Raw genomic sequence first — 26,609 nt, 5'->3', positions numbered from 1 at the left:
TCTCTCTCTCTCTCTCTCTCTCTCTCTCTCTCTCTCTCTCTCTCTCTCTCTCTCTCTCTCTCTCTCTCTCTCGCTCTCTCCCTCTCTCTCTCTCTCTCTCTCCCTCTCCCTCACTCACACACACTCTCTCTCACTCTCTCTCATACACACTCCTGGCCGGTCGTTCTTTCTGACAACATCGCCATCGCCACAGGTAAAAGGCAACAATCTCCCCGACTTTGCACGTCCCCATCAGTGCGTCAGCTACGCATCTGTGCTCGATTGGGCGCAGAAACATGCAATGCCAGAGATGTTTCAAGCATACGAAAAGCATCAGGCTCCCCCAAGTGATGCAATTTTTGCTGACTGGGAACTCTTCCACGGCGATTTGGGCGATTTGAATCGTTGGCTCACGCCTGCTAGCCATAAAACGGGAGGGGAAGAAAAGCATACTTGATGCGAATATGATAGAGTCTCCCGATGTTGGAATCTCTTGAAAGTCTTTATATGATGCATGCCCTGCTACTTCTCTGTTCTTGCGTACTCGCTGCACATTTCATTACTATCTGGGTCAGAAGGGATTCGTAGCCGGAGCCAGATACAGTGTCAGTTCGTCGTCGGCTGCTTTCAACTGTTGAACTCACTGCGGCCATTGCTATTGCTCTCCTTGTTTCGGGTCTAATAGGAGAAGCTCTTCGATCTGCCATAGGTAGTCGCTTGGTTCTTTGTCACTTGACGCCATTTTCGTTGTTATATGCTTGAAGTTTGAGCTGATTCGCTACATTTGGGTTGCTTCATCTCCAGAAGTCATTTTGATGGTCTCTTGTCGTGATGGATTCATCCTTTGTGGCGGGGGGCCGCCGTAGCGCTTGGCGTCCGGGTTGGATAAGGGTTCGGGCCGACCTGTAGCGTGCCGACTGGCCGGCCCGACAGACCCGTCGGGCTTAGCCCCTTTATCCGTCTTGCCTAGTGCACCGCAACCCCTCATCAGACACCCTAAGCCGCCCCTATCAGACATCGAAAATGTCCCTTTCAGTCGATATACATTCTAGTGGCGGTTGGCGGTAGATTGTTTCTCTCACTCTTCCCACTCAAAATTGTTCCTTTTCCCCGAACCGCCCCCTTACCCGGTCTGGCTGGCCTGACGAAGGAGAGCATTGGCGGGATATTGTCGGCCGCTAGTGGATGAACGTCGATCTGTCAAAACAACCACAGCATAGACCAGCAAAGCAACCACGGCACGCGCAAAAGTTTAAAGTGAAGCGAAAGGCGGGATGAGAGATGAATTTTACAGTTCGGATGGAATACTCCACGTTGTCGTTGACGTTGTGATTGTTCTACTCTCCTCGTGGCGAACAACTACATACCTTGCGAAAAAAAGTCCACAGGGAGATACTAGATCAAGATCAGGAAGACTCGAGGTCAAATACAAGTATAAAAAGAAGAATTAAATCACCGCTAACAGTCCCTCTCTCTCTCTCAAGGACAAAACACCACCTTAAAATCCATTTTCCCCTTATAACAAACCGTATCCGCCGGCGAACCCAACTCCACCTGCTTCGGATCCGTCCACCCCTGCTCCGCAGGACAATCCCACGGAAAACAAGTCTTACTAACACAACTCTTCGCACTCCCTTTCCCATTCGGCAAAGGATAAATTCCAATTCCAATATCCGCATCCGATCCCGTCATGACAGAAGCATCATATGCCGTTCCTTGCAATCTCTGACCCGCATACGTAATATCCGAGTAGCCGAATTCGAAAAGTGCTTGCGCGTTCCATTGGCGGGATGCGCCCCATTCGGCGTGGCCCGAGAGACGCATGCCGGTTTCGAGGTAGGGGGCGGAGATGGTGGAGGAGGCTTTGGAGGGGATGTTGATGGGAGAGGATTTTTCGAGCATGGCGAAGGAGGAGGTGATTTGGTAGAGGGCGAATTGTTTGGGAAAGGGACAGTTGTTGTGGATTTGGATTTGGAAGGTGTTGGGGTCGGTGCGGGTGTTGAGAGTGGTGGTGTTATTATTTTGATTATTATTATTATTACTGGGGCTGCTTAGAGGTGCTGCTGATGTAGGCTGTGCTATGAGCAGTTGGAGCAGAGAGAGGATTATAGTTGAAGTAGTATACATTGTCGAAAAGAGTGGCTTCTAGAAAATTCGATCTAGTTGTTGATGCTATAATGCGTGTATCTTTGGTTTAAAGAGTGTATAGGGTAAGTTCTTATCAGTTTGGATCTGTGTGTATATAATGACTGGTATTGGCTCCAGGCCTATAGGATAGAGCGGAAAAAAATAATATACAGAAGAAAATGTTTGGAAAAATGGGACTATGGGTTTGAGAGGCTTGCCACGAGGAGATCAAGATATATACCCTTTACGCACCGGCATTGTTCCCCAGAAGTTCGCTCAAAATAGGAGTAGAAAGGGGGGAGGGGCCACGTGCAAGCCAGGTGGGCAAAGGAAAGAGACCTTGGAAACAAAGAGAGTAAAATCCCAATAGTCAGAGTACAAAGCGAAGTGGCCAGATTGAGATTAGGTCCTTTCCTTTTTTCATTGTTCTGTGTCAACAGTCCATAGCGTGGACATCGTGGGTATGGAGGCCAGTCAGGAGCTGTTCTTACTACCTGCTCTTCCTTAAGCTATTCCTCATCTTCTTCAATAGCCCATGTTTATCACTATACCGCTGCGACTTAGCTTCTGTCGCAGTGATAGCAGTAGTAGAAGACCTCTCAGAGCTGACTCCAGTATCCATCGAAACTGACGTCGTCGTCGACGATTCTGTAGTATTGAAATTCCCCACTTCACCTGCAATGAACGCTGCAGCTGCAGAGCATTCCTTGGCCTGGTCTTCGTCCTCGGCGATAGAACTCCCAGCAGGTGAGAGCAGTGGAGAATTGGTTCTAGAGTCAATATTGCCATCGATTCCTCGTAGTGGACCTGCGCTGGAATTGCTTGGGATATATAGGATTTTTTGCTGTGGTATGTTTTCCTCTAGAATGGTTTCAGCTGTGAATATCTCGGGTTGGGGGCGAGGATGGGGATGAGGTTGCATTTCGTGGCCTTGTAATGAGTCTGCGAATTCTGAAAACGGTTCCCTCTGGCACACCGAGTAGGCAGTGTATAGGTCAGCTGTTGTCATCAATTTTGTTGAAAGTTTCCCTTGATCCGTCAATTGGGCACTGCAAGACGAGGAGGATTCCTCATTCGCAAATGATCGATCCTCGGACTGGGCGGGTGACTCCTGCGCTCGTACGTGTGCCTCCTGGTGGTCTTGGAGCAACGGATGACCTGGTGGCGTGAGAACTTCACTCTCGTTCTGCGAAGTCTTCTCCTGCTCATCACTATACTGTTCCTCTAACTCTGCGGTCATGGCATGGAGCTGTACTCCATTCTTGCTGTCTGCTTCCTCTGCCTCTGCAACCACTGTGATTTTGGTCTGGTTCGTGGAGACGGCGCTGGACAGAACATTACTATCAATTGAAGCACTATGGTATCACGTTCAAATTAGACTAAGACTCCAAGAACGACAACAAAGCTTTTGTATGCGAGCAAGCTCGACAAGCCATAATTCTATTGCATAGCAATGCTGAAACACGACACCGCAGTAGCAAGGAGAATCGGTCTCGCTTACTTCTTGTCTCTTGCCCTGTACACATCGCCCGTTCGCCTGATCTCGTCCTCGGTATCCTTACCACGACCTTGCTTTTCCAATTCTCGGACCAGTGGCAGGACTTCTCGACCAAAATGCTCAATCTCCTCATCGTAATGCAGGAATGCCGTAAGGATGATATTGACGCCCAAGCTCTTCAACAGCACAATACGGTCGGCAATCTGCTCCTTGGTTCCAATGAGCTTTGTCTTGAATCCGTCATTGTATTGCACCAGATCTTCGAATTTGCTGTTGGCCCACATGCCAGATTTGTTGCCTGTCGAGGAACCAGCATTCTGCACTTGTTGTCGGAATCCTTCCACGGCTTCAGCATCAGCTTTGCCCTGGATCTCCTGCAGCACACGTATGGCCTCCTCTTCCGTGTCCCTGCAGATGACGAAGGCATTAAGGGCAAAGCCACACTCTCCCTCGCGACCGTTCTTCTTTGCACGCTCTTTCACGTCTGCGATCTGTGCCTGGAAACCTTCGAGGGTGTTACCGTTCATGAAGTAATAGTCGGAGACACTGCCTGCATTCTCTTTCGCATCGTCAGAGTTTCCACCTTGGAAAATTTCCGGGTATGGCCGACCGGGCAGGTTGAGAGGCTTCGGCTTCAGAGGGTAATCATGAAACTGGTAGAAATCGCCCGAAAAGTTCCACTTCTCGTTGGTCCAGATCCCCTTGAGGCATGTGATGAACTCCTTGGAGCGGCGGTATCGCTCAGCATGATCGAGCCACCACTGCCCGATCGAGGTGAACTGTACACATAGAAGTCAATACAATCAATTGCAGGAGAAGTAGTCAAGAGTGCTCACCTCGGCCTTGAACCATCCGGACACAACATTCACACAGATACGTCCCTCACTGTAGTGATCTATGGACGCAATCTGCTTAGCAGCAACAGCTGGATTCCATGGCCCTGGTAGCAGTGCGGCAATGAGCTTCAGCCTTTCGGTGTGATGAAGCAAAGCCTGCGAGAAAGTTACGGGTTCGTGTTGATTTTCGGCGCCATAGCCAGCCATGAACCGGATCTGCGATAGAGCGTACTCAAATCCCACGCGCTCAGCAGTCCTTGCATATATGACGTTACTCTTGAGGTCCCATCTCGTGTTCTGCTTGATCTTGGAGATCACAAGACCACCAGAGACGTTCGGGACCCAGTACGCGAAGCGAACGCGGTCTGGGTCAGAGTTCAGAGAGTCTGCGTAATCCAATGACTGATTCTCTGTCGCAGTTGCAGCGATGCCATTAGGGAGAACACCATTACTGACAGCAGTACCGGGAGTGGGTTTGCTCTCTTCTCCAACAGGGACAACGACACGCTTGCCGCCAATCTTGCCGGTCCTCATACGATCTAGGGCATCGTTGATGCCAGCAAGACCACCTTGTGCAATCTCGACTTCTGGAAGCTGAAGACTTTTGTGAACAAGCAGTTCTTCCAGCCAGACGGAAATGGCCTCGCCCACATGGGGTGCCTCGTGGAAGATCTTGATAGGAAGCTTGTGGTGTGTGACACCTCTGCCGACACTCTTTGGCAACCCTGTCAAACCAAGCAAATGCGACTTGAGTCCAGTATCAGACTGCGTGAGGGCCGATTGTAGCGCCGCTGCTGAATCTGCGCCATTGCAGTCGATGCCGAATCGCAGGTTGCCACTAGTGATCGCCTTCAGAATATCGATTGCGCGTTCATTATCGTACTTGTCGACCATGAAGTCTGCGCCGAGTGCCGATAACCGTTGTCCGCCTCGTGCTAGATCGGCCACACACGCAACTTTGAGTCCTGCGTGCTTTGCAATCTGCAGGGCGATCTGTCCGGTCATGCTGTTGGCTCCCCAGATAGCCAGCCACTCGCCTGGCTGAGGTCGTTCATGGACGGGAATACCTGAGAAGATCTCATTCTTGATATCTTCTGGCACATTGCGAGGGTCCAGCTGGCGAGTAATCTGGAGTAGATCTGGGCCCCGAGGAGCGTTTCTGAGATTCGAAAGATCCAATCCGAAGCTGATACCAAGCGCAGTAATAGCGGCAACAAATGCCACACCCAGTGCTGCACCTTCCTTGACACTGACCCCTTGTGGGATTCTCGCAACGTTGTAATCCGTCGTGACAACATACTCCTGATATGCGGCTTTCCTCACATCGCGATAGTCGGTTGATGGGCCAAAGACAACATCGCCTTGCTGCACTCTGCTACCCGTTCGCGGTGCTCTAACCACAATGCCTGCAAAGTCGCGCCCATTGACCCATGGGTAGCTTGGCTGGCTGAATCCGTAGTCGGCTCCTTTCCAGTCTACAGGGTTAAGGCCGATGGCGAGGACCTGCACCAGAATCTCTCTTTCGCCCTGAAGTTCTGGAATGCTGCTGCTCTTCTCAAGCTTGTACTTTTGGCGTGGTCCATGGAGCAAGAGAAGGTCTTGTTGAGGGGCATCTAATCGCAGAAATTCGTCGTCGGAAGACTCATTTGATGGGGTTGCACCATTGCCATTGGTGTAGCCATTGGCGTGGCCATTGGTGTGGCCATTGGTGTAGCCATTCGAGTAGCCGTTCGAGTAGCCGTTCGAAGAATGATTACCATTGACACCATTGACGTGGCTGTTTGGTGTGGCAGCCCCGCTAAGGCTCGAGAAGCTCTTGCCTGGTTGCGTCTGCCCTCGTCCACAGTCCGAATTGGGCTTCAGCGACAAGAATGGTGCAGAGCTATATGTCGAAGGCATGTTTGTGGTGGAGAAGCTGCGCGAGCAGAAAGTACCACCACCACTGCGGTACTCTTATAATAATGACAACGATCAGAATGCAACTCTGCTGATCCGTCCGGGTGCTAGGATCCAGCCTAGCCACGCTGCGGTGCAGGGTATTGAAGTATACTGATATGTGAATTATACGAAAGAGACGATCTCTGAAGCCACTTCCCGAGCAGCTCATTGTCGGCCTGTCTTGCGAGCTCGACGTGCTGCTCATGTCATCATCAGTCGACGCATCTTCTGTCCAATAGGAGTCGCTGAACTTGGCCGAAGATAGCGATGTCCAAGGCCTCACAAGCAGATTGTCGGCCAGCTCATGCAAGGCCGTCGAACTAGCGCGGATGGCGTGCGAACCCCGCGTTATACCATCTTTGAACTTAAATGCATGTGACCTAGGATCTGGATATGTTCCCAAGTTGGACAGTGCTAAAAATGAACATATCAATTGGAGCATCATGAGAGTGAGAGGTGAACGCTGTTCACTTGCCGCAGGAATTGAGATGGATTCAATTGTGTTGCTTCCGTACCTACTCTTCAAGAAGTGGAATTCGTACGAACACGCAATTCGTGCAGAAGGCTCGCAAGTCGCCATTTATTGTTTCGAGACACTCGATGTCTCCGCATCCTTGAAAGTTCTGGGGTTCAGGGTACAAGGTTTCCGACGACCCGACTGACCATGCAGAAGGCGTGTCGGCTTGTCGCTGGTTGAACATGTGGGACCTGTGGGTGTATTCTTAGCGATGTCCGGGTCTTCTCGACGTCGCGGCGACGATGCTCTTGGACAGGCTGTAAGTGGTAGCTACGGTAATCTCATCGGCACGCAAAATGCGTAGCGAATACAGGACATCAGACCTCGGATCGTATCGTTGGTTCGACAGACTGATGATTTTGATAATGATGGCGATAATGTTGTTCCTCTGTTGAAAGGTCGTCTTGGGACATTAACACGCTGCTCCCCAGCACCTCTGCTATGCTGCGGCACTGGAAGTTCTTTTTCATTCACTCACCTTCCAACAATCTCTTCAGCAACGCGATCTGCGTCTGACTTTCTCCCTCTTCTGCCCTATCAGCGTCTTATTTTCCTCCTTTTCCTGCTCCATTTCTTTTTGGATTTTCTTCCTTCAGCTGCTCGCTTGGTTTCCGACTTTCCTCCTTCTGCTGCTCAGGTTGTTCCCTTGGCATCTTCTCGACTGTCGCCATAGTTTGCTTCATCACCGCTATTTCTATCTGACTTGGCTCATATCTGGTGAGGGCTGCTTGATCCCTAGTGTTTCATCAGTATCGATACTGACATCCGAAGATATGGAAGTTATGCGTGGTTCCGGCAGACGTGCAATAGCCCGCCGTCTGTCATCTGGAGAGAGACCGCGATATACAACTCGCACAAAGTGTGAACCGGTGTTTCTGTTCTGGCAGTGGATGCTCCAGACATGGACGTAGTACCGGTAAAATGTAGTCCGACTATCACGGACAAGGGAAGAGTGAGGTAGATCTTGACCCTCTCATTATCATGGGAAACGCTGAAGACGGGGATGTGGCCACCAAGAATCTGGGCATTGTCTCCTCCGAAGGCGCGATATAGTTGGAAATTTGCCTTGGCCGTAATACTATAGAGTTGTCAATACTTGTGTAGTTCTCAAAATTTGGCGTGCTCTTCTTGCGTGACGGTTGCTGAGGAGTAACGACAAGCCGAACGCATATTCAGGCCTGGGTCGTGTGCTGTGGGGCCCTCTATGAGTGCCTCAGGCAGAGAGCCTGCGCCTGCTACTTTGTACCTTCACTTATGCGTCCATAAGGCCTACATTTTGTCGAGTCCATGGATTTCTCGTTCCGCACATTGCCTCAGGTATTATCGGTGGTGGTGACATGCACCAAGTCCTGTAAAATGTGCCGCTGCCAACTTGCAAAGGAATACGGAGAAGTCCGGGCCTGCCACAAGTGGACTAGCGTCTCCCTGTGCCTCGCTCTTCCAGCTTCGCTCCCGCCTCCACCTCAACATTCACCTCCATCGCACCGACACCGACACTGACATCCGCCATCCGCCATCGACTGCCACGACGAAGCGACCCCAAAATCATCAATCATAACTAGTGACCAGCGTGCGCGCATCATCATCTCACCATGAGCGGCATGGAAGGCATCGTGGGAGGTACCAAGCGCAAGCGAGAATATCAGTCGCTCGAGGAACTGCTGGCGACGCCATGGTGTTACTACTGCGATCGCAGTTTCAGTGACGACAAGGTTCTCCACGAACATCAGAAAGCGAAGCACTTCCAATGCATTGTCGGCAACTGCCACCGGCGACTCAACACGGCGGGCGGCCTGCGCGTGCACATGCAGCAGGTGCATAAGGAAGAGCTCCACGAAGTCGATAATGCTATTGAGGGCCGTCGCGATCCCAACCAAGAGATTTTCGGCACAGTGGGCATTCCGGAAGCGGTGGCGGAACAACGCGTCGCAACACTGACGCAGCAGTACCAGGCTCTGCAGCGAGAGCATCGTCGCAAAACCGGCAACCCGCTCCCAGGTGAAGTCAAGGACAACGCCAACGCGCCCGCTACTGTCTCCAAGACACAACAGCTCACAGAAGGGCTGTCTGACATCAAGGCTCGCATTGCTGCAGCCAAGGCCAAGAAGGCCGCAGAAAAGGCTGCACTGGCTGCTGGTGGTACTCTTCCGACCGCTGCCACCCCAACACCACCCACGACCAGCGTTCCCATGAATGGTTCTGCCACTCCTGAAATCAAACGTGAAAACAGTCAGCCGGCTCCAACCCCCGCCGGATTCCATGGCGCTCTTGCGCAAACCTATCCAGGCTCGCCGATGGGTTGGCCAGGCAGCGCTACCTTTGCCCCCCAGGCTCCAGGCTATGTAAACAGCGCCTCTCCACCTCCATGGCCACCACATCTGCCAGTCCATCCTCATGCGCCACCACCGCAGTTCCAGGGTGGTTACGTCCCACCACCCGTGCACAACGGTATCAACAATGGCTTTGTTCAAAGCTCATCCTACGGTGGGGCGCCACGCCAACAGCATGCACTTCCTATCCTGCCACCGACACCGGCCAATCTACCACAGCGTCCGGGCTTAGCGCCCCCACGCCCAGGTTCGAATGGTCTGCCTCCACACCCGGGCCACTCTAACGGCCACACACTGCCTACTCCAACAGCAGCCGCTATTCGCCAAGCAGAGGCACAAGGTGAGTTCACTTCAGTGCTCGTTCGCATGAAAATGATTCTGACGTGTTTCTCCAGCCCATCCCCCCAATCATGCTGGCGATGCGATGAGTGCCAAGCTAACTGAAGACTTCTTGGCAGAACTGTCTGCCGCCAACTCTTCGACAGAACCAGGAGCCATCCAGAACTCTATGGCCCAACCTCAAGCAGCGACGCCAGCTGGCCCTCCATTAGTTGCATTATCACCCGGAGCTACAGCTTTGGCACAGAACACACCAGCTGCACAGCCACAGCCCTCTACACCTCATCCTGCCGCAAAGGTCAAGCAGTCGAAGAAGAACAGCAACGAAGTAGCAAAGATGATGATCAGCGATCTTCTGTCAACTTGGGAAGAAAACCGCGCACAAGCTTCGCAATACCAGAGAATGGTCGAACTCGCAGACTCCTAGCATGTTCTGTATGAACTATTGATCATTCTTTTCCAAAAAAGGTGCGCGAATGCCTGTCAAGTGGTGTTGGTCCTCAGAGCTCTTCAATTCGACAATAGTTCGACCGATACTGTCGCCAATTGTGGGAAAGGCAGTAACGACTTGCCGTCCTCCCGACACTCCTACCTCCACGACCCCGACGACCTCGACCCGGGCCTCTTGGCCGGTAAGTCTCAGTCGTATGGCCCTACGGAAATACTGGAAGTGCCCCGGGTAGACTCCGGTATGACAAACGGCGATGCTGGACACAACATCTACGGTCACTGCCACAGTTGTAGGTGGTCAGAGCTCAAGTCGGGCTACTTGAAATTTCATTACGAGGGTTCCCACAGGCCAACACTGATACCATTCCCCCCGGGCCACCTGGAACTGCGCGCATCGCTGGCCTCGCACGGTGGAAATTACAGTAGTACTCAGCCTACCGCTCAGCTTATCCATGAAAAAGAGTAGGAAGCCCAAACTGCGCTCCCGTCATCGGCACCCTCGAAATGGACGCAAAATGCTGATTTCAAGCATCATCATCTGGTCACTAGGCTCAACGAACACAGGGATCCAGTGCAGGTACTAGATGATTCGACACTCGCCGCTGGCTTGAGCCAGAGCTAATCTCGCATCCATTCAACACAACTGGCCACAGCAGCAAGTCGATCAGGCCCAGAGGCTGCCCTGGCCCGAGATCATGGCATTGAGTAGATTGCGAGCTATCCATTAGTACCCGGGACTCTTACCAGGACCTGCATTATTAGAGGCTCGGCGAAGACCGGGATACGATTTTTGTTACCATCCAACAGATGCTTCGATCAGATGGAATTCCATGGGCTTATACAATTGCGCGCGACTTGGGCACTGGAGATGGCAGGAGGAGACGTCGGCCGATCAGCTAAGTGTGAGTACTCGTACATGGCTGCTCTGCTGCTGACAAGAAGTGCTGGCTTTTGCACAGCGTAATGTTCTGGTGCTCACGACAGAACCATTTGGGAAACAGCGCGATAGAATCGCGTAAGGTATGCGAATCACGTCTGTGGCTTCTCTCGCAGCAGGAGATACTGCGTTCTCGTCGCGGTGAAATATCGTACTGATCAGCACCGCCGACGACGCCTTGATCGAAGAGTGAGTGAGTCGAGTGGCGAGAGGAGAGTCCCTAGCTAGTGGTCAGAGACTTGTAAGTTTCCAAGCGTGAGTGCTCTTTCATTAAGCAAAACTTTGTACAATTAAAGGTGCGCAAGCGCGATATGAAGATTAAACGAAAGTGTATTGTGCTTGGTCCCGTCGAAACTGATGCTAGGTGGTGGCACGTGCCTGCCTTTGCGTTTCCCGCTATATTAAGGCGTTGATTCCCGAGTCGAGCGTAGGTGAGTACCTACCTTACCCTACCTAGTGGCACGAAGATCAACGCCGTGACACGTCTCGGGGGGCGTAGGAAAGGAAAGCAGAGTGTGTGTAACGAAGGTATCCAATCGTCGTCCAGCAAGTCCGCAAGCCCTAGACTGCTCCATCATCCTGCGGAGAAAATCATCCTGTCCTGACGAATTGAAGCAGTGGGCAAGCGGAGAGATGCGAAAAGTGTGCGGTCATGAAGCAGACCAGAGAGACTTTAGACCGTCGCTTCGCGATCCATCCAATCGGCTGTCGTGGCATTTAAAAAAGAAAAAGAAAACAAGAACAAGAACAAGAACAAAAGAAGAGGAAAAGAAAGGAAAAGGAAAAGAGAAACTGCCGACCGGAGCATGTTTTCATTCTCATGAGAGTGAGCGTGTGAAATTCTGTCTGACGAGATATCAGGGCGCCTATTGGGAGAGGTCATGAAAGAAGTTCAGAAAGCATTTGGTGGGTACATGTAGTTCCGTGGTGGTGTTGCTGCCGATCTTCAGGAAGGAACATTGATACGAGTTGAGAAAGAACGAATTGGTGGTTGCAGAAGAACGAACGAGAAAGGTCAGGTACGTCCGTCTGTCTGGTGAGGTCAATGATGATGATGATGATGATGAACAATGCACTCTCATCCATGAGATGACCTGCCAGTCAAGTCAAAAGTCATATTTGCATGTGATGTATATTTGAGTCAGTTAAGGTAGTCACCTTACATGTAGATCTTCAGCATCACGCTCCCATCTGACGCTCTCAACCAATCTTTACCATTTCTCCATCATATTCTTTCATTGTATTTGATTTGATTCTTTGTTCTTATAGTACCGTATATTTCAAACGAATGGAACCGGTTGGGCGGGGTAAGTCGTCACATTCTTCTCTGGAAAGCCAATCATTATTTTGTATTCTCCCTTCTCTAGCACATTATGTTTCAAATACATGTACATAGGTAGGTATACGTATACATGTATACATGTAGGTACACAGATGACAAAGGTCAAAAAGACAGAACAGTGTGTAAGGTAGGTATGGTAGGTAGGTACCTTGCATTACCTTACCTATGGTTTCTCTTTGTCAGGATGGGTTGTACAGGTCGTGTTACCGAACGAGGTACATGTACTTGTCTGTTGGTTGGGTGTTGCACGGCATTCTTCACAATAGGTAGTCACAGACATGTTTGTGATGTGGAGAGTTGGGATGGACGAATAAAGGATGATGAGGAGATGGGGAAGAGGGAGGGGATGTTGTGATTTGATTTGATTAATGTGTATGTGTGTGTGTGTAGGAGGTATGGTGGTTCATTGAGGACCATACCAATAAGGTACCTTAAGGTCATCATGCAGTTGAGATTCTCTGAACGCTCTCAACGACATTGCCCTTGCCCGGCATACCAATTCTGGGAACCACATCATCATCATCATCATCCTCTTTTTTTTTTCTTCCAGAGATTCTAGACCTCTCTCGAGTTCATCCTTGTCCCGTGGCCGAAACATCACCCCACAGGCGCCTATCAGTGGATCGGGTTGGAACTTGTAACCCTTGGACCTTGTTCGCGCACATGCAAAAGAAGTTTTCTGGAACGCCGGCCACTCCTGGGTGGGACGTCTGCTGATAATAGTAACTTGGCCTATGTACCTACCTACCCATCTACCTACGTACCTGTACAACCTACCTATCAGTACAGTCATGATACGATACGATAGGTAGAGCAACATGAATCGCACGCATGCGCAGCACCAGCAATGACAGCAATAACAACGATAACAAGGCGGTTGTCGCGCTTGTCCTCCCACGCCGAGACGAGTGGGGATTTGGAAGCTCAGGGTAGTAGTAGTGCTGGTGTTGGTGTTGGTGGTGGTGGTTGTGATGGTGGTCATGGTAGTAGTAGTAGCAATAGTAGGTAGCCATATGTAATACTGGAGTGACATCCGACGGGGACAGGTGGTGTGCTGTGCCACTTGGTTGAGGGCTCAGTAGGTGAGTGTAGGAGAGATGATTTGGTGGCCGTCCCGGACCGTAGAACGATCGACGGTGGGAGTCACCAACCACATCACATGACACAGATGGTGAGGGTGAGGGTGAAGAGAACAGACAATGCAGACGAGATGTGGGTGTGCGTGTGGTGTGGGTATAGGTGTGGGTGTGGGTGTGAGTGCGAGTGTAAAGTGTGAGTGTGAGTGCAAGTGTGAGTGAGTGTGTCGGGGGTGTGGGTGTGGCAGTGGTAGATGCAATGATTGGGTGGGCAACGAAAAGAAACACAGACGCGGGCGGGACTGCCCCGTCCAATCCCTCATCGTTCGTGCGTGTGCTGCTGATGCTTGGCTGGTGCTTGTGCATGTTTGTGCGTGGCTGCGTGCTCGACTGGCGCTGGCGGGATGCACTGACTGATGACTTTTTTTGCCTATCTGGGCAGACTGACTACGACTATCGCACATTGGACACCACGCCCTCCCAGACCGATACCTACCCTTGCTTGCCGACCGCGTCAGGACGGACAGACGAGGTATTTCTACTCGCGCCGCGCGCAACCCTCTCCGCCCCCTTCTCTCCTCTTCTTCTTCTTCTTTTCTTTCTCCTCCCACCATGTCCGCCGGTGCTCCCTCGCAGTCCATCGTCAACGCGACCAAAGCTGCCCAGCACGCTCCCGATAACACCGTCAACAACGCTGCCGACGTCGCTGCCACCTCTGCCCACCCGCCGCCCAACGCTCCCGACCCGACCGCCGCAGACTCTACCACCCCCAAGCGCGTCAAGACGAGTCACAATGGCCCCGAGGGAGGACTCGCCGCCACCGCTGCCTCCGGTACCTCCCAACTCGCCAGTCTTAAGGTAAAACTGAAAAGTGGCCTGCGACAATATCCCGATTTCCCGAGCCCCGGCATTCTCTTCGAAGACATCATGCCACTCTTTAGCAACCATGACCTCCATCAGAATCTCATCACCGCCTTGGAACTGCAGCTCGTCGACACATTTGGTCCACACCATGGGATCGATGTCGTGGTCGGTCTAGAGAGTCGCGGTTTTCTCTTTGGTCCGACGTTGGCGTGGAAAATCGGCGCGGGCTTTGTTCCCGTGAGGAAGCAGGGCAAGTTGCCGGGACAATGCATTACGGAAGAGTATCAGAAGGAGTATGGCTCGGACTCCTTCCAGATGCAAGGAGATGCGATCAAAAAGGGTGCCAAGGTGGTGATTGTGGACGATATCATTGCGACAGGTGAGTGATGATGATGATGATGATGTTGATGTTGATGATGATGATACATACCTCATCAGTCGTATATGCTGTACCTGTGCATGCTGACTGACATTCTTCCACAGGCGGCACTGCAGCTGCGGCCGGCAATCTCGTCCAGAAGCTTGGTGGTGAGCTAGTGGGATACGTTTTCATTATGGAGCTGGACTTTCTCAAGGGGAGAGACAAGCTGAATGCGCCTGTACACACTCTTCTCAGTGGACAGGACGAGGCGTTGGCGTCAAAATGAAGCTTTTGATTTCTTTTTTTTTGTTCTCTTTCGGAAAGGCGTGCTTGGGGGTATGACAAAAAGGAAAGATCGGATAGATGGTCTCGGGGACCGGGACATACCATACTCATCAGTCCGCAGACGACTGTGAGGACTCTTGACGAGATGAGGCTGTCTGTTGGGAATGGCAACAGTCTCGAAGCTCTATAGGCGTAGGCATAGTGCAGCTATGCAAGCCCTTGATGAGTGATTCAACCACTGCTGAACTACCCACATAGGAAGGCTGTTGCATCGACCTCAGTCTCGCGTCAATACCAATGACGCTGACGCCATTCATGGTTGTAGGTGACATGTTCTCGTTTGATGATGATACACCTGAACCATCGAACCCTCAACCACAGCTAACTCAACAGGCTAGTGGGAAAGCACCCTACCCGTACCTGACCGTAGGTATATCATACATGTATGTACCTACCTACATATACTTGCCGGGCCGCGAGGGTAGCCTGAACGAAGGAACTTCACTATAGCTAGAAGTATATAGTACAGTACGATACCTACTACGTACCTATATAGCATCGATACGTACAATCAATTATAACGGAAATTGAGACTCGATTGCCTGGTATAGGTACATAATACCTGATACCTTATACAAACAAGAGATGCAGAGATGCTTATAGTAGAGTGACTACCTACCTACGTTATATGTACTTACCTTAGTCAGTTATTATGCATGTTCAATGTTGTATGCTCTCTCTCTCTCTCTGTCCCTAATTTTTGAAAATGAGCTAGATGGTAGATTTTCCTCCGCCCCGCGCACGAGACGGTGCTCGAGCGCGGAGGCCGTGAACAGGGGACTTTTCTTAGCGCGTTGCTTGTTTTGTCCAATCAAAACCTTAGATAGGAAAGGTATGGACGTCTCGACTTCTGACCTAGGACTAGAAGCCTTGGCCCGTAAGTTGTTGGTATCTGCCCGGAAGCTTGTACCCGCATGTGCATGCCTCATTTCAACTTAGCCGGTACATGCGTATAAGTCATCATTTTCTTTTTTCCCATTTTCCTACTTCTTCGTTAAAATTCCTCGTTGTTCGTGAGGACATACATACATGTACACCTGAACTTACATGTCCTTCCGATCATTACTATCGAAAAACCTATCCACCATACTTATCTACCTACCTAATGCCAACGATGGCTTCGGCTTCGCCACCTTCTTCTCCTCCCGCTCAGGCCTATAATGATACAAGTACGACACTGCCGCCATGATTCGTCCCAGTGGCTTGGACCTAGGTATAGTTAGTAGTCGTAAGCTAGAAAGCATGAGCCGGTGCTTGGTCCTATTCTTCTCTTCTCTCTTGTCTTGTACAGCGAATTCGGCACCTGCCAGTGGAAGGTAGTATCATCTACTCCTCCATGCTGTTCTCGACATCGTATACTCTACGAGACAGGAGACAGAGAGAGAAAAGTCCTCGCTGAGATCATACGGCTGGAACTTGATCTAGACAATGCTAGCGCAGAAGAATCATGCTCTCCTCTCCCCTCCACCTCCAACATGACGTGCTAGAATTGCTGACGAATGGAATAGATGACCGGCAAAGATGTGAGGATGTCGAGAAATCCCTTCATCCACAAACCAGCCACACCCCCGTATCCCCGACGACGGGAGAAGAAGAAGAAGAAGAAGAAACCCCATTAGGCCCTGCGGGCAACAGCGTCACCACATGGTTCAAATCTTTCGAACGTACGCTCCTTCGCTGCAATATCGAAGCGCGCGGGATCCAACGCGTACCACCAGAAGATCGCCACGACCTTTCCCGCCATGGAGTGACACAAATTCTCCTCATCTGGATCAGCATCAACCTCGAAGCAGTCGTCATTGCTCTGGGATTTCTTGGACCGGTCGTCTACTACCTGCCATTCCTCGACAGCTGCCTCTTGGCCGTCTTTGGCTCCATCCTCGGAGCGGCGCCTGCTGCATACATCGCCACATTTGGGCCGAGATCGGGAAATCGTACCATGATACTCACTCGATTCATCACGGGATGGTATCCTAGCAAGTTGATTGTCGTTCTCACTCTCATTATTCTCATGGGCTATATTCTCATTGATGCGGTACTGGGAGGGCAGATTTTGAGTGCTGTCGCTGATGGCAACTTGAGCGTGATTGTGGGAATTGTGATTGTCTGTGTCATCACGTGGCTCGTGTCGACTTTTGGGTATACCCTCTTTCACCAGTACGAGAGATATGCCTGGTTACCACAACTGATTGTCATCTCCATCTTGGTGGGCGTTGCAGGACCCAAGTTTGATCTCTACGGCAATCCATCTGCGGGACTTTCACGCAATGTTATTGCTGGGAACAGGCTGAGCTTCTTTAGCTTGTGTCTTGCCAGTCAGATTACGTACGCGGAAGTGGCAGCGGACTTTTTCGTATACTATCCTGTCCATACTTCGCGGACCAAGGTATTCATCTCGACGCTCGCGGGTCTGACGCTTTCGAGCACGTTTGCCTTTGTCGTTGGCGTGGGTCTGGGTTCGGGAACTTTTACCAACCCGGAATGGGCGGCAGCGTACGAAGTCAGCCAAGGTGCTCTTCTTGTCGAAGCTTTCAAACCATTGGGATCCTTTGGCTCTTTCTGCAGTGTCGTTTTGGCATTGAGCTTAGTGGGAAATATGGTTCCTCCTTCCTACGCATCTGGCATTGACTTCCAGGCACTGGGTCGTGTGTGGGAGAGAATCCCCCGTCTGTTCTGGAACAGCATTGCACTCGTGATCCCCATGATCTGCGCTATCGCCGGTCGAGCTCACCTAGCAGAAATCTTTACCAACTTTCTGGCACTGATGGGGTATGTTCATGATTCTTCTGTGCCGATGATGCATTTCTGGCACCAATCGGGGGCCTTTTTTTTCTCGCGCTCACTAACTTTTGCGCGTTAGGTATTGGGTTTCCATCTGGATCGCTATTATTCTCGAGGAACATCTCATCTTTCGAAAATGGATGGGTCGGGGCTGGCAATGGGAGGATTGTAAGTCCAACAACAGACAAATCCTCGTCTCCAACACTTGCTAACCCTGGGATCTTTCTAGGGAACGACCGAACAAAATTACCTCTCGGCATTGCTGCCCTGATCGCTTTCCTCGTTGGCTGGGCGGGATCGATCTTATGCATGGCGCAGGTCTGGTATGTAGGACCATTGGCGGCCTTGATATCTGAGTATGGCGGTGATATGGGCAATTACGTGGGGTTTGCCTGGGCAGGTCTGGTGTTTCCGCCATTGCGCTGGCTGGAGTGGAGGAGATTTGGGCGATAAACACTATCATGGTCGCCCCATCAACGGTTGTAAGCATCCCGACTTGTAAGTCTGGCGCTGTAGAGACGATATACATCCTATTACCCATATGAGTAGGTGAAACCATGAAAGTGAGATATCGTAGGGTCCAGCTGAAAGTCACTTAGTACCTGACTGTACAACTGTATATTGAGTACGTAATCCGTCTCGCCACTAAACAAATATAGTTCAATAAGGGCACGGGTGTTTCTAACCCCCGCGTCCCGCATGTTTTGGTAGGCTTGGCTTTTTCCCAGATATCGTCGCGTTTTCTCCCTTTCCTCACACAGTATTCTCTCCATATCCACTCCATAATCACCACCACACCAGTAGTAAGTCGCGCCCCTGCCCTGCAGCAGCCAGCAGCACTCGGACCTGTCACCTCAGGTAATGATCTAATGATTCTCACAACAGACGCGACCGACCGAGGCTCTATTGAATTCCGTCTGCAACGCGACTGATTTGACTAATCATTGTCACCATAATCACCTCAGTACCTTACTGTTTACACGACGAACATCGATTTAATCATCACAGCTACATCCTAGCTGCATCGCCTCGTCGCACTCATGCCGCGTCCACCGGACAACTACACGCACGCGCAGTTCGAGTCGGTGGAATCAGAGCATCAGGGCGAAACGGTGCAATGCATCCACTGTCGCAACTGGACCGGTTCCATCAAGACGCTCAACCGCAAAAAGGCGCATCTGCTCAACTGTCCTCAGTACGCGGCGTGGCGCGCTGCGGGAAATGGACAAGACTTGGCGCCCCCTAATAAGTATAGCAAGCGTGATTCTGACCTGGCCGGCTGGCAAGGAGACGCCGAGTAAGCTGCCCCCAATAACGAAAAATACCCTCTCCCCACTCATCATCATAACACAACGTTACCATTTACGGTGGTGTCTAATACATCTTCTTTCTCCGTTGCAGTCACGGATATAATCACAGTCCATATGGCGCTCCACCACCACCGCAATTCTCGACGCCAGTCATGGTCCGCAGCAGGAACCTCGAAACCTCCAAGGTATGGTGATGAACACGATTGTGTTGTTGCGCCTGTTCTTGTTCTTGTTCTGAAAAGTTCATTCTAATCATATGCATAACCACTAGTACTTTGACGAGTTTTGGGACGACACCACCGGACAGAAAGTAAGTCGACATTCATCATCTCATCATCCTTTTGATCCCGCAAGCCGCCACCTCACGCGTATCATCGAATACTATCGAATGGGCTGGGGCGACTTCCGTCTCAGCGCATTGCAAGAAGAAATCCTCCCTGATATCGACGATTCTTTCTATGTCAACGAGCAGTTTGCTCCTGTCGACAACGGAATGCAATACGACACAGACTCAGTCACTTACGAATCGACAGTGCATGCGCGTCCGATGTCTATCATGCGGCTTCGTCCGAGCGAAGAACACGACCCGACAAGTGGAGCACCTCGCGGTATGTACAGACTTCCTGAACTCCACCGAGGGCCAGCAGGCAGTGGCGAACGGCGAATTGGAACTGGCACAACCGGGCCCGTCCGGCTACAGCAACGCAGCACTTGGCCCCGACATCTGGCGCGGCGGAAAGCCGAACCCGAATCTTCAAGTGGGCGGACGACCCTCTATGGAATCGATGAATCCGATGAGAGCACCGCAGCGCCCACAAGCCTCCCTGGTCAATCATCTCCTCAACAAGTGGCCCGAAAAGTTCACCAAGGCCACCCAGCAACAGTTTCTGAGCCACGCCGGCTGCGGAACGCTGTCGGCCACCGCGCTTTCGCATTGGCTCGGACAGAACGGGCACATCTCACGCGCGATGATCGCTTTCATTGGCAACCTGATTGGGAAGGTACGGCTGCCGGACGTCAGCAATAGCAAGCAAAGCACTCAGTTCCGCGCTCTCGACCTTCTCATTTCGACCGTGTCCAATCTCCGAAAGGAGATTGACTTTATCGAGATCACGAAGCGCAAGTACGGACTACAGACGGACAGTGAACCCCCTTTGCCCATGACGAAAGCATACTTGGATCTCCTGATCGCCTCGGCAGAGTCGCGTAGCTCTCTGCTCGAAGGCATGGTGGCCTTGTGGGCGACGGAGCACGTAAGTCGTTCACCACCCCACCTGCAGTGAGCATGCATACTTCTTGGCGGAACTGACATGTCTTTGTGCTAGTGCTACTACAAGTCATGGCAATACGCGTCGAATTTCGCTTCCACCATGCCGTCTTCCAATTATACCGTTCCTTCCTACCTGACTGGAAACGGCGTTAACTACGGCGCGGGCGGACAGACGCCTGCATTCCGGACAGGCGGCGGCGGCACTAACAGTAACGACCAGCACGTGTCCGCTCTGCAGGAAGCACTCATCCCCAACTGGACATCGCGCGAGTTCAGTAAATTTGTCGACGCGTGTCGAGCCATTGTAGACGAACTCGCCAACGCCGAAACCACGGGGAGCGGTCGCGATCAGCTGGTCCGATGTGAAGGGGTCTTTCAACAAGTCATCTTCCTCTGGGAACGCATCTGGCCCGAAGTCAACGGCATGGGCGAAGAAGAAGGCGGCGTGCAAGACGACTCTGCCGCCGAATCTCCCGAAGTCCAACTCCGACCTCAAAACGGCAATCACGACGCCAGCGGGCCTTCGGCCACGAATGGGAATGGGAACACCCAACAAGAAAGCCGCAAGACCGAAGCGATCGAAATCCAAGACGAGGACGCGGAGGAAGAAGACCATGGAAATGAAGACGCCCCGGTCGAGGATATCAATTCGCCCTATGGTGGTCTCGGCGCCATTGCAGCCGCCAATCGAGGGGATTAGCATCCATCTTAATCATCACTTGGGATAGCAATTCTCCACGCTGGCTGGCTGGCTGGCTCTTGCGAGCTCTCTCAAAAAAAAGGTGGGTTCTTGAACTTGAAAAGAAGAAGAAAAGGGGAAAAAAGGTGGTGCTGTAGCAGAGGAATCAATCAATTAGCTTCCTCCCCCTACAAGCAAAGTATTATATACCCACTCTGTACCTACCTTACCTACTTAGGTAGAAAGCAGAGTAATGCTTATTCAAGTTCAAAACTGTTCTTTTTTTTTTTCATTTCCTCGCATTTTACTCCATTCTTGTTTTCTTTTCTTTTTTTCTCTTTCTTTTTTCTTTTCTTAAAAACCCTTAGCTACTTACCTACATTTCCTGTGTTGTGAGAAATCCTTACCTTGTGAGAAATCTTGCCTTGTGAGGAATCGGTTCACTAATACTACTACTTTCTAGGTAGGATCTGTGAAAAATGTCTTCTTCTTTTCCCTTACTCTGGTGACACAGTGACATGTTAGCCTCTAGCAGGTAGGTAGTAGGTAGGCAGGTAGGCAGGTAGGCAGGTAGGCAGGTAGGTAGATAGGTAAGTAGGTAAGTAGGTAGGTATACATCGTGAATGGCTCTGGTTCTTTTTGGTTAATGCAATTTGTTTTCCCTTTCCTTTCCACCCTTTTCTTTCGGGACTGTCCTACCCTACCTAGTACACGTGAGTTGTTCGCGCAAGGTTTCGAAGTTTCCTTTTTGGGAGGGGGGTTGTCTTTTTTTCCTTTCTTTTTCAATTTGTAGACTGTGCTATTTGTCTGCCTGTCTGTCTATCGCTGGTTCAAGTCGAGGGAGTTGTGTCTGGTAGCACTTCCCTAACAGACAGGAATCACCTGGTTGGTTCCGGTTGGACTCTGGCTGCTCTGTGTCTATGTTGTTGCCATGATTCGTGGTCCTCCCTTCTTTGCAGTCGATGATTGATTACGACTCCGCTTCGAAGAGAGTCTCTGTGGCCCAGAATCGGGATCATAGCTGCTGCTGAGAGACAATGAACCCATCCTTTCCCCCGCGGCCGCAGGCATCAAGAACAGCAGAGGACCGATCACAGGCCGTGCGCAATTACCGAGAAAACCTGCGTAAAACAAAAAGAAAAACAAAGTCCCCCACTCCCCAACTACCTCGTCGTATCGACCACCCTCATCCAGTCGCCACGTACATCTCCTGCAAACGCTCACAGAGCCAGTCCCACTCATCGTCCAGCATACGGATACGCCTTCCACGACAGACCACCACGAACGTGTCCATCAGCTCCCGAAAAGCCGTGTGTTCTACGGGGCCGCGCATCGTCTTCTCCAACAGCGACCGACGGAAGGCGACCTTGAACTTGCCGGTGTGGCCATGGCGTATACACCAGGCTTCTGCCCACTCGATCATGGCCGTCCAGTCCTCGTACTCCACGACGGTCGTCGTGATGTGGTGTGACCACGCCCACTCGCCGAGGACGAGGAGCATCTTCTCTCCCATCTGGTTTTTCGCCTTGGTGTCGTCGGTCGTTCCGGATAAGTAGCTTTGTGTTGAGAATGGGGCGTGAGGGTCCATCGCTAGGAAGTGGTTCTGGTGTCGGTATGTGTGTCCAGTCTCTGTCGCTGGAGGCATTGGCGGCGTAGTCAACGGCTCGAAATTGAATTGGTCCAAGCTTTGTGGGTCATACCAGCGACCACTGTAGGGTGATTCCACTCCCAGCGCTGCTTCTACGCCCGCCATGTCGCCTGCGTTCATTATCCAACCATACCGCCTGTGAAGAACAGACAACTGACACGGGCAGGCACCGCGGGAGTCGACCATGGAAAAAAGAAGTGCTCATCACTACTACGAAGGGGGTGTCTTGCGGTGTTGTACCCGAACGACTGCATCGCCGCAGCCACAAATATAGCAGCACGGGGATATGAGCAGCAATGCAGGCCCACGCTTTCGGATTGATACTCTCCTGAGTGGCCCGGGCTGGCGCTGGTCACTGTGCTCTCTTCGAGCGAGGTTGCGGGATGCAACGCTTCTCATGGGTGGCTTCATCCAGGGGGCGACAAGCTTCGTGACAATGTGCGACCCGGTTTTCCTGATGTGTTGCGACAGCATCGCTTGCTTTGCCATCTCAGAAAGCAGGTAGCGCTAGGCAAGACGTTAGACATAAGGCCTGCGCCCAAAACTCTGTAATGGAAGTGTCTTTCGCAATTCGGTGCGGGATATCGATTTCGACCTGACAAGATGGAGAGGTATTCGTCGACAGGTTTACACAATGGTGTCGGAGCCAGCGCGCAGATTGTATGGGGCCTTTGGGATCCCCAGGCGGCTGACATACTGAAGGACTCGCGGCGAATGAGAATGACGTGCTCTGCGTCCTAGAGCTCCATCGGCAGTGGTCAATGAGATGTTCATTGCCCTAAACCCAATGCGAGGCTGCCCAGATGTACTGTTTCGCGTTCTGAGTCCCATGATAGCACTGGCAATCACGACTGGCAGGCTCTCGCGCATTCAATTCCACTGCGTATGTGAAAACATGCAGAATGTGCGTGAGTTCGCTCGGGATTATTGCCGTGATCTGCCTGTTGACTAGTTGTACGATGCGGACATTGTTGTAGTCACACCCTCGAGAGACTCTAATCTTAGTTGGTGTTGGTGGCTCTGTTGGAAGAGTTGTGCCGGCACACTGTCCGCCTGAGCAAGAATGGTGACAAATGATTTCTGATAGCTGGAGATGTTCCGCAGTCTGGCGACTTGGAGCGCAGCTAGGGACGCACCTAAGCTCCCACTAACGATATACGTTCCGACGGCAGTGCTTAATGTGACTGTTCTTCAATGAGGCTAGGTGGTGAAGTCCTGAGTGCCACGTTCTCCAAGACGCTCGACAATCTTGGCGGACAAGACGATATGGCCAGTCTTGATCGCTGGTCCCAGCCACTTCTGGAGTTGATTCCGATTGATGCTAACAGCTTCCACGATGGTGTCTCGAAGTCATGGCCCTCAATTCACCTTGTAGATGACCAAGTCCCTCGTGGAATCGCTGCTGCACCGTCGACATCTCCGTGCTGAGTCCGCATCTATAGCAAAGCTACGGCGCTTGCGAGCCGGATCATAGTTACGAAGGAGATGGCATCTGTATCCTGCTGTGCGCCAGCTCAGTCAACTGAGAGGCTCAATGAGCACAGCATTCGTGAACAGTGCGATCACGCAGTCCAGATAACTTGTGATCATATACCAGAGGTCTGATTGCAGCAGCAGCAAGGTTGAGCATGCTGGAAGTAGGGTATCGTCTTTTGGTTCATCGAAAGGAGCTGATTACTCCGAACACGTGGCAAGATCGTCCGATGCATTCTGCAGTGTTTGACGACAATGGTTGTGTTTGTGTACAATATAAGAGTCGTCCAGCGGGTGCAGTGACTTCACTTGATGCTTTCAGCTCGACAGGCAGCGCAGTCGACCGGAAAGTTGCACTCGACGGAGACTCCGTGCGCCACGATATGGATGTTGTCGACGTTCCCTCAGCGTGGCGTGGAGGGCTGCAGTGAGGAGCAGAAAGGAAGAGTGAGGTTGGCTGCCGAAAAAGCGTGGCGCTACGAAAGTTCTCGGCTTGGCACACACGGACCCTTCCCTTCCTCCTCCCTTCCTCCTCCATTTCTGATGGTGATGATGAACGTCTATACCATACCGTACACCCATCTCGTACACACCTACAGGTACACATGAATTTGACGTGGACGTTTGCCCCTCTCAGCTTCTTCCACGCAATGCCGCCAGAATGGTAGTGTCCCGTCGCCGCTTTGGTCAGGATTGGCAGATTGCTGCTTCTGGACGGAGCAAATAACAACATACCTTATCATAACGCGCAGCTCACCGCACTGAAGGACTCTACCATTTCCGTTTTTGCCATGATAAAGCAGATGAATCACCCTTCTCTCCTGGCTCTGTGGCGAATCCCCTGACCATGACTGGTCCAAGTGAAGAGCAGCAGCAGATGAAGGAATGATACAGCAAGCCAGTGGTGCCCGACGTGTCCCGGCACTCGAAAACGTGGTCGCCAGACTCTGACCGCGGCTGCAATTTGTGGCGGCCGTGCAGCATTCTTGGCTAGGACTCGAGCCTGCACGTCAATCGGACTCGATCCGAAGCGAACGGCTTCACTTCTTTTGCAGCTAGATATACATCAACGCTCGTCGTAGCGGGTATAGTTGTAGGCACTTGCTGGAAGGTCCGGAGCCGCACATATACCACGAACATGCACGGACCGCTGGTTCATAGCATTCTTGCATGTCCCTGGAAACGTAGCAGTGGACCAGGAGCGTGGAGGAGTGAGGGTATACGCAGATCGAAACCTTGACCGAGTGCCTTGCAGATGGAGGTAACATATTAAAGCTTTCCTGGTGACACTGTCGGTCTCCAAGCTGCGCTGTCGCAGGTCTCTATCAACGCGATTTACACTGCTGGCCATGATTTCCCATTGTACGCCTCCAGACGCTCCTGCTTCGACCTTCCGACCGCACAAGTGCGCTCGGCATCCCCGTGGCTCCCAAGTACGCTACCTGTTGGCTTTGAAGAGATGAACACGCAACACATCTTAATCCCGAGCCTCATGCATCTAGTCGGTAGACTAGACACCGTGGTACCAGAGGATATCTCTGCAATGGCTCGACTAGACGAGATACAGCAAGCCCTGATCGATTGGCAAGTCGAGGATGTGACTGCCACCACATATTGCCCAACGCGGACGGCACTCGAGGACGAAGCCCTACGCCAGGTCTATCTTCACATGCGTCTAGCTGCATTAGCAGTCTGTGGCTTCATCCGCTTCTCCATGAACACCACCGCGCACGAGTTCCTTTAGAGCATGTATAGCGAGTCCATGCTCCTGCAGCCCGAACTGCTGATTGGAACCTGTTTTGAAGCTCTCTTACTATAGTGTCTCATCAGAATTAGTTCCACCAGTGGCCACTGCGAATATGGAAATACCGTATATGCGAATTTTGAAGATATTGTCCGTGCAACTCGGCCACTCCTGCTTGGATACTGCCCCTGCTGGCTTGACCAAGTATATGTACCCCGAGTCGCTTGACACTGCAGAGCGTTAGCTTTAGCCTTTGTGGCAGGCTCTCAGCGAGAGCATAGTTGCCCACGACTCGAGTATTGGCGCGACGGAACCGACTCGCGATGCGAAGAGCATCAGACATCCCATCACTCACATTGCAGCACTCGTAGCTGCCGATGGATGAGCAGAAGTACCCCTCCGTGCAGTCTGCTGGATCAATCTACTGGTCGGCCAACCGGGCTCCCTCATCAAGATCCTCTAGGAAACCATAATAGCCAAGCATTGCCATGATTGAGGCGAAGCTTCTACACGCCTAATTCTGGACCTCTCGACCAAGCACTCCATGCAAGCCGAAGAGAGACTGCCGACGGTCAAATTTCATCCGTTTACAACGACGTATAGGGGTACTCACGAAATCAGAGCAGCGCACTGTGACCAACAGCTGACATGAATGAACATGGCAATGAGGTAGTGGAGGGTGAGTGACGCTCTCGTTTGCATAAACCGGAGCACCGCAGCATGAAGAAGAGTACTACCGTATGTGTGCACCATTTCCCCTATCAT

The 26,609-nt window shown here is 51.6% G+C and overlaps 10 protein-coding genes across 10 annotated transcripts in view; 6 read left to right on the top strand and 4 right to left on the bottom strand.

Annotated features, from left to right (window-relative positions):
* The window catches only part of SEPMUDRAFT_41139 (uncharacterized protein), a gene marked incomplete at both ends in the record, with an annotated part of 1,715 nt that extends 1,279 nt beyond the window's left edge, over positions 1–436 (top strand). The window contains one exon of the mRNA XM_016908815.1: positions 201–436. Coding sequence (XP_016762342.1) covers positions 201–436 — 236 coding nt within the window. The remainder of the gene's footprint in view (positions 1–200) is intronic.
* A 1,022-nt stretch (positions 437–1,458) lies between these two features.
* On the bottom strand, positions 1,459–2,106 carry SEPMUDRAFT_40267 (uncharacterized protein; the record flags this gene model as incomplete). The annotated part of the gene is made up of 1 exon (XM_016908777.1): positions 1,459–2,106. The coding sequence occupies one exon, from the start codon at positions 2,104–2,106 to the stop codon at positions 1,459–1,461; it is 648 nt and encodes a 215-aa protein (XP_016762341.1).
* Positions 2,107–3,603: 1,497 nt separating this feature from the next.
* Positions 3,604–4,974, bottom strand: SEPMUDRAFT_41116 (bacterial luciferase-like protein; the record flags this gene model as incomplete). Its single annotated transcript, XM_016908814.1, has 2 exons — positions 3,604–4,383; positions 4,441–4,974. 2 exons carry the CDS (start codon positions 4,972–4,974, stop codon positions 3,604–3,606), a joined length of 1,314 nt encoding a protein of 437 aa, XP_016762340.1.
* A 99-nt stretch (positions 4,975–5,073) lies between these two features.
* Positions 5,074–8,019, bottom strand: SEPMUDRAFT_62395 (GroES-like protein; the record flags this gene model as incomplete). Its single annotated transcript, XM_016909601.1, has 3 exons — positions 7,374–8,019; positions 6,894–7,298; positions 5,074–6,792 (listed from the first exon to the last, which is right to left on the bottom strand). A coding segment is annotated over exon 3 (1,266 nt), but the record flags the coding sequence as incomplete, so codon positions are not given.
* A 372-nt stretch (positions 8,020–8,391) lies between these two features.
* On the top strand, positions 8,392–11,383 carry SEPMUDRAFT_148006 (uncharacterized protein). The gene is made up of 2 exons (XM_016904644.1): positions 8,392–9,565; positions 9,621–11,383. Exons 1-2 carry the CDS (start codon positions 8,488–8,490, stop codon positions 9,989–9,991), a joined length of 1,449 nt encoding a protein of 482 aa, XP_016762338.1. The 5' UTR covers positions 8,392–8,487; the 3' UTR covers positions 9,992–11,383.
* A 2,598-nt stretch (positions 11,384–13,981) lies between these two features.
* On the top strand, positions 13,982–15,462 carry SEPMUDRAFT_62388 (adenine phosphoribosyltransferase; the record flags this gene model as incomplete). Its single annotated transcript, XM_016909600.1, has 2 exons — positions 13,982–14,612; positions 14,717–15,462. 2 exons carry the CDS (start codon positions 13,982–13,984, stop codon positions 14,878–14,880), a joined length of 795 nt encoding a protein of 264 aa, XP_016762337.1. The 3' UTR covers positions 14,881–15,462.
* A 924-nt stretch (positions 15,463–16,386) lies between these two features.
* On the top strand, positions 16,387–18,173 carry SEPMUDRAFT_62386 (purine-cytosine permease FCY21; the record flags this gene model as incomplete). The annotated part of the gene is made up of 3 exons (XM_016909599.1): positions 16,387–17,708; positions 17,800–17,888; positions 17,950–18,173. 3 exons carry the CDS (start codon positions 16,387–16,389, stop codon positions 18,171–18,173), a joined length of 1,635 nt encoding a protein of 544 aa, XP_016762336.1.
* Positions 18,174–18,606: 433 nt separating this feature from the next.
* On the top strand, positions 18,607–21,118 carry SEPMUDRAFT_162393 (heme oxygenase-like protein). Its single transcript, XM_016908002.1, has 5 exons — positions 18,607–19,017; positions 19,122–19,215; positions 19,302–19,340; positions 19,564–20,283; positions 20,356–21,118. The coding sequence occupies exons 1-5, from the start codon at positions 18,761–18,763 to the stop codon at positions 20,998–21,000; spliced, it is 1,755 nt and encodes a 584-aa protein (XP_016762335.1). The 5' UTR covers positions 18,607–18,760; the 3' UTR covers positions 21,001–21,118.
* A 1,047-nt stretch (positions 21,119–22,165) lies between these two features.
* SEPMUDRAFT_155009 (uncharacterized protein) lies at positions 22,166–22,813 on the bottom strand (the record flags this gene model as incomplete). Its single annotated transcript, XM_016907597.1, has 1 exon — positions 22,166–22,813. The coding sequence occupies one exon, from the start codon at positions 22,811–22,813 to the stop codon at positions 22,166–22,168; it is 648 nt and encodes a 215-aa protein (XP_016762334.1).
* Positions 22,814–25,238: 2,425 nt separating this feature from the next.
* On the top strand, positions 25,239–25,844 carry SEPMUDRAFT_115498 (uncharacterized protein; the record flags this gene model as incomplete). The annotated part of the gene is made up of 2 exons (XM_016901167.1): positions 25,239–25,311; positions 25,405–25,844. 2 exons carry the CDS (start codon positions 25,239–25,241, stop codon positions 25,842–25,844), a joined length of 513 nt encoding a protein of 170 aa, XP_016762333.1.
* Between the last annotated feature and the right edge of the window lie 765 nt (positions 25,845–26,609).

The sequence above is a fragment of the Sphaerulina musiva genome, assembly GCF_000320565.1.
Source record: "Sphaerulina musiva SO2202 unplaced genomic scaffold SEPMUscaffold_3, whole genome shotgun sequence".
NCBI classification, from domain to species: Eukaryota; Fungi; Ascomycota; class Dothideomycetes; order Mycosphaerellales; family Mycosphaerellaceae; genus Sphaerulina; species Sphaerulina musiva.
The sequence above is the reverse complement of the archived record's forward strand: the minus strand, read 5'-3'. Positions and strand labels throughout refer to the sequence as shown.

Bases quoted from the DNA above. Each gene is read 5' to 3' on its own strand.
- SEPMUDRAFT_148006 (XM_016904644.1), top strand. From the start codon at position 8,488: ATGAGCGGCATGGAAGGCATCGTGGGAGGTACCAAGCGCAAGCGAGAA. The intron at 9,566-9,620 runs GTGAGTTCACTT...GTGTTTCTCCAG, and splicing joins TCGCCAAGCAGAGGCACAAG to CCCATCCCCCCAATCATGCT.
- SEPMUDRAFT_162393 (XM_016908002.1), top strand. From the start codon at position 18,761: ATGCCGCGTCCACCGGACAACTACACGCACGCGCAGTTCGAGTCGGTG. The intron at 19,341-19,563 runs GTAAGTCGACAT...ACGAATCGACAG, and splicing joins ACGACACCACCGGACAGAAA to TGCATGCGCGTCCGATGTCT. The intron at 20,284-20,355 runs GTAAGTCGTTCA...TCTTTGTGCTAG, and splicing joins CCTTGTGGGCGACGGAGCAC to TGCTACTACAAGTCATGGCA.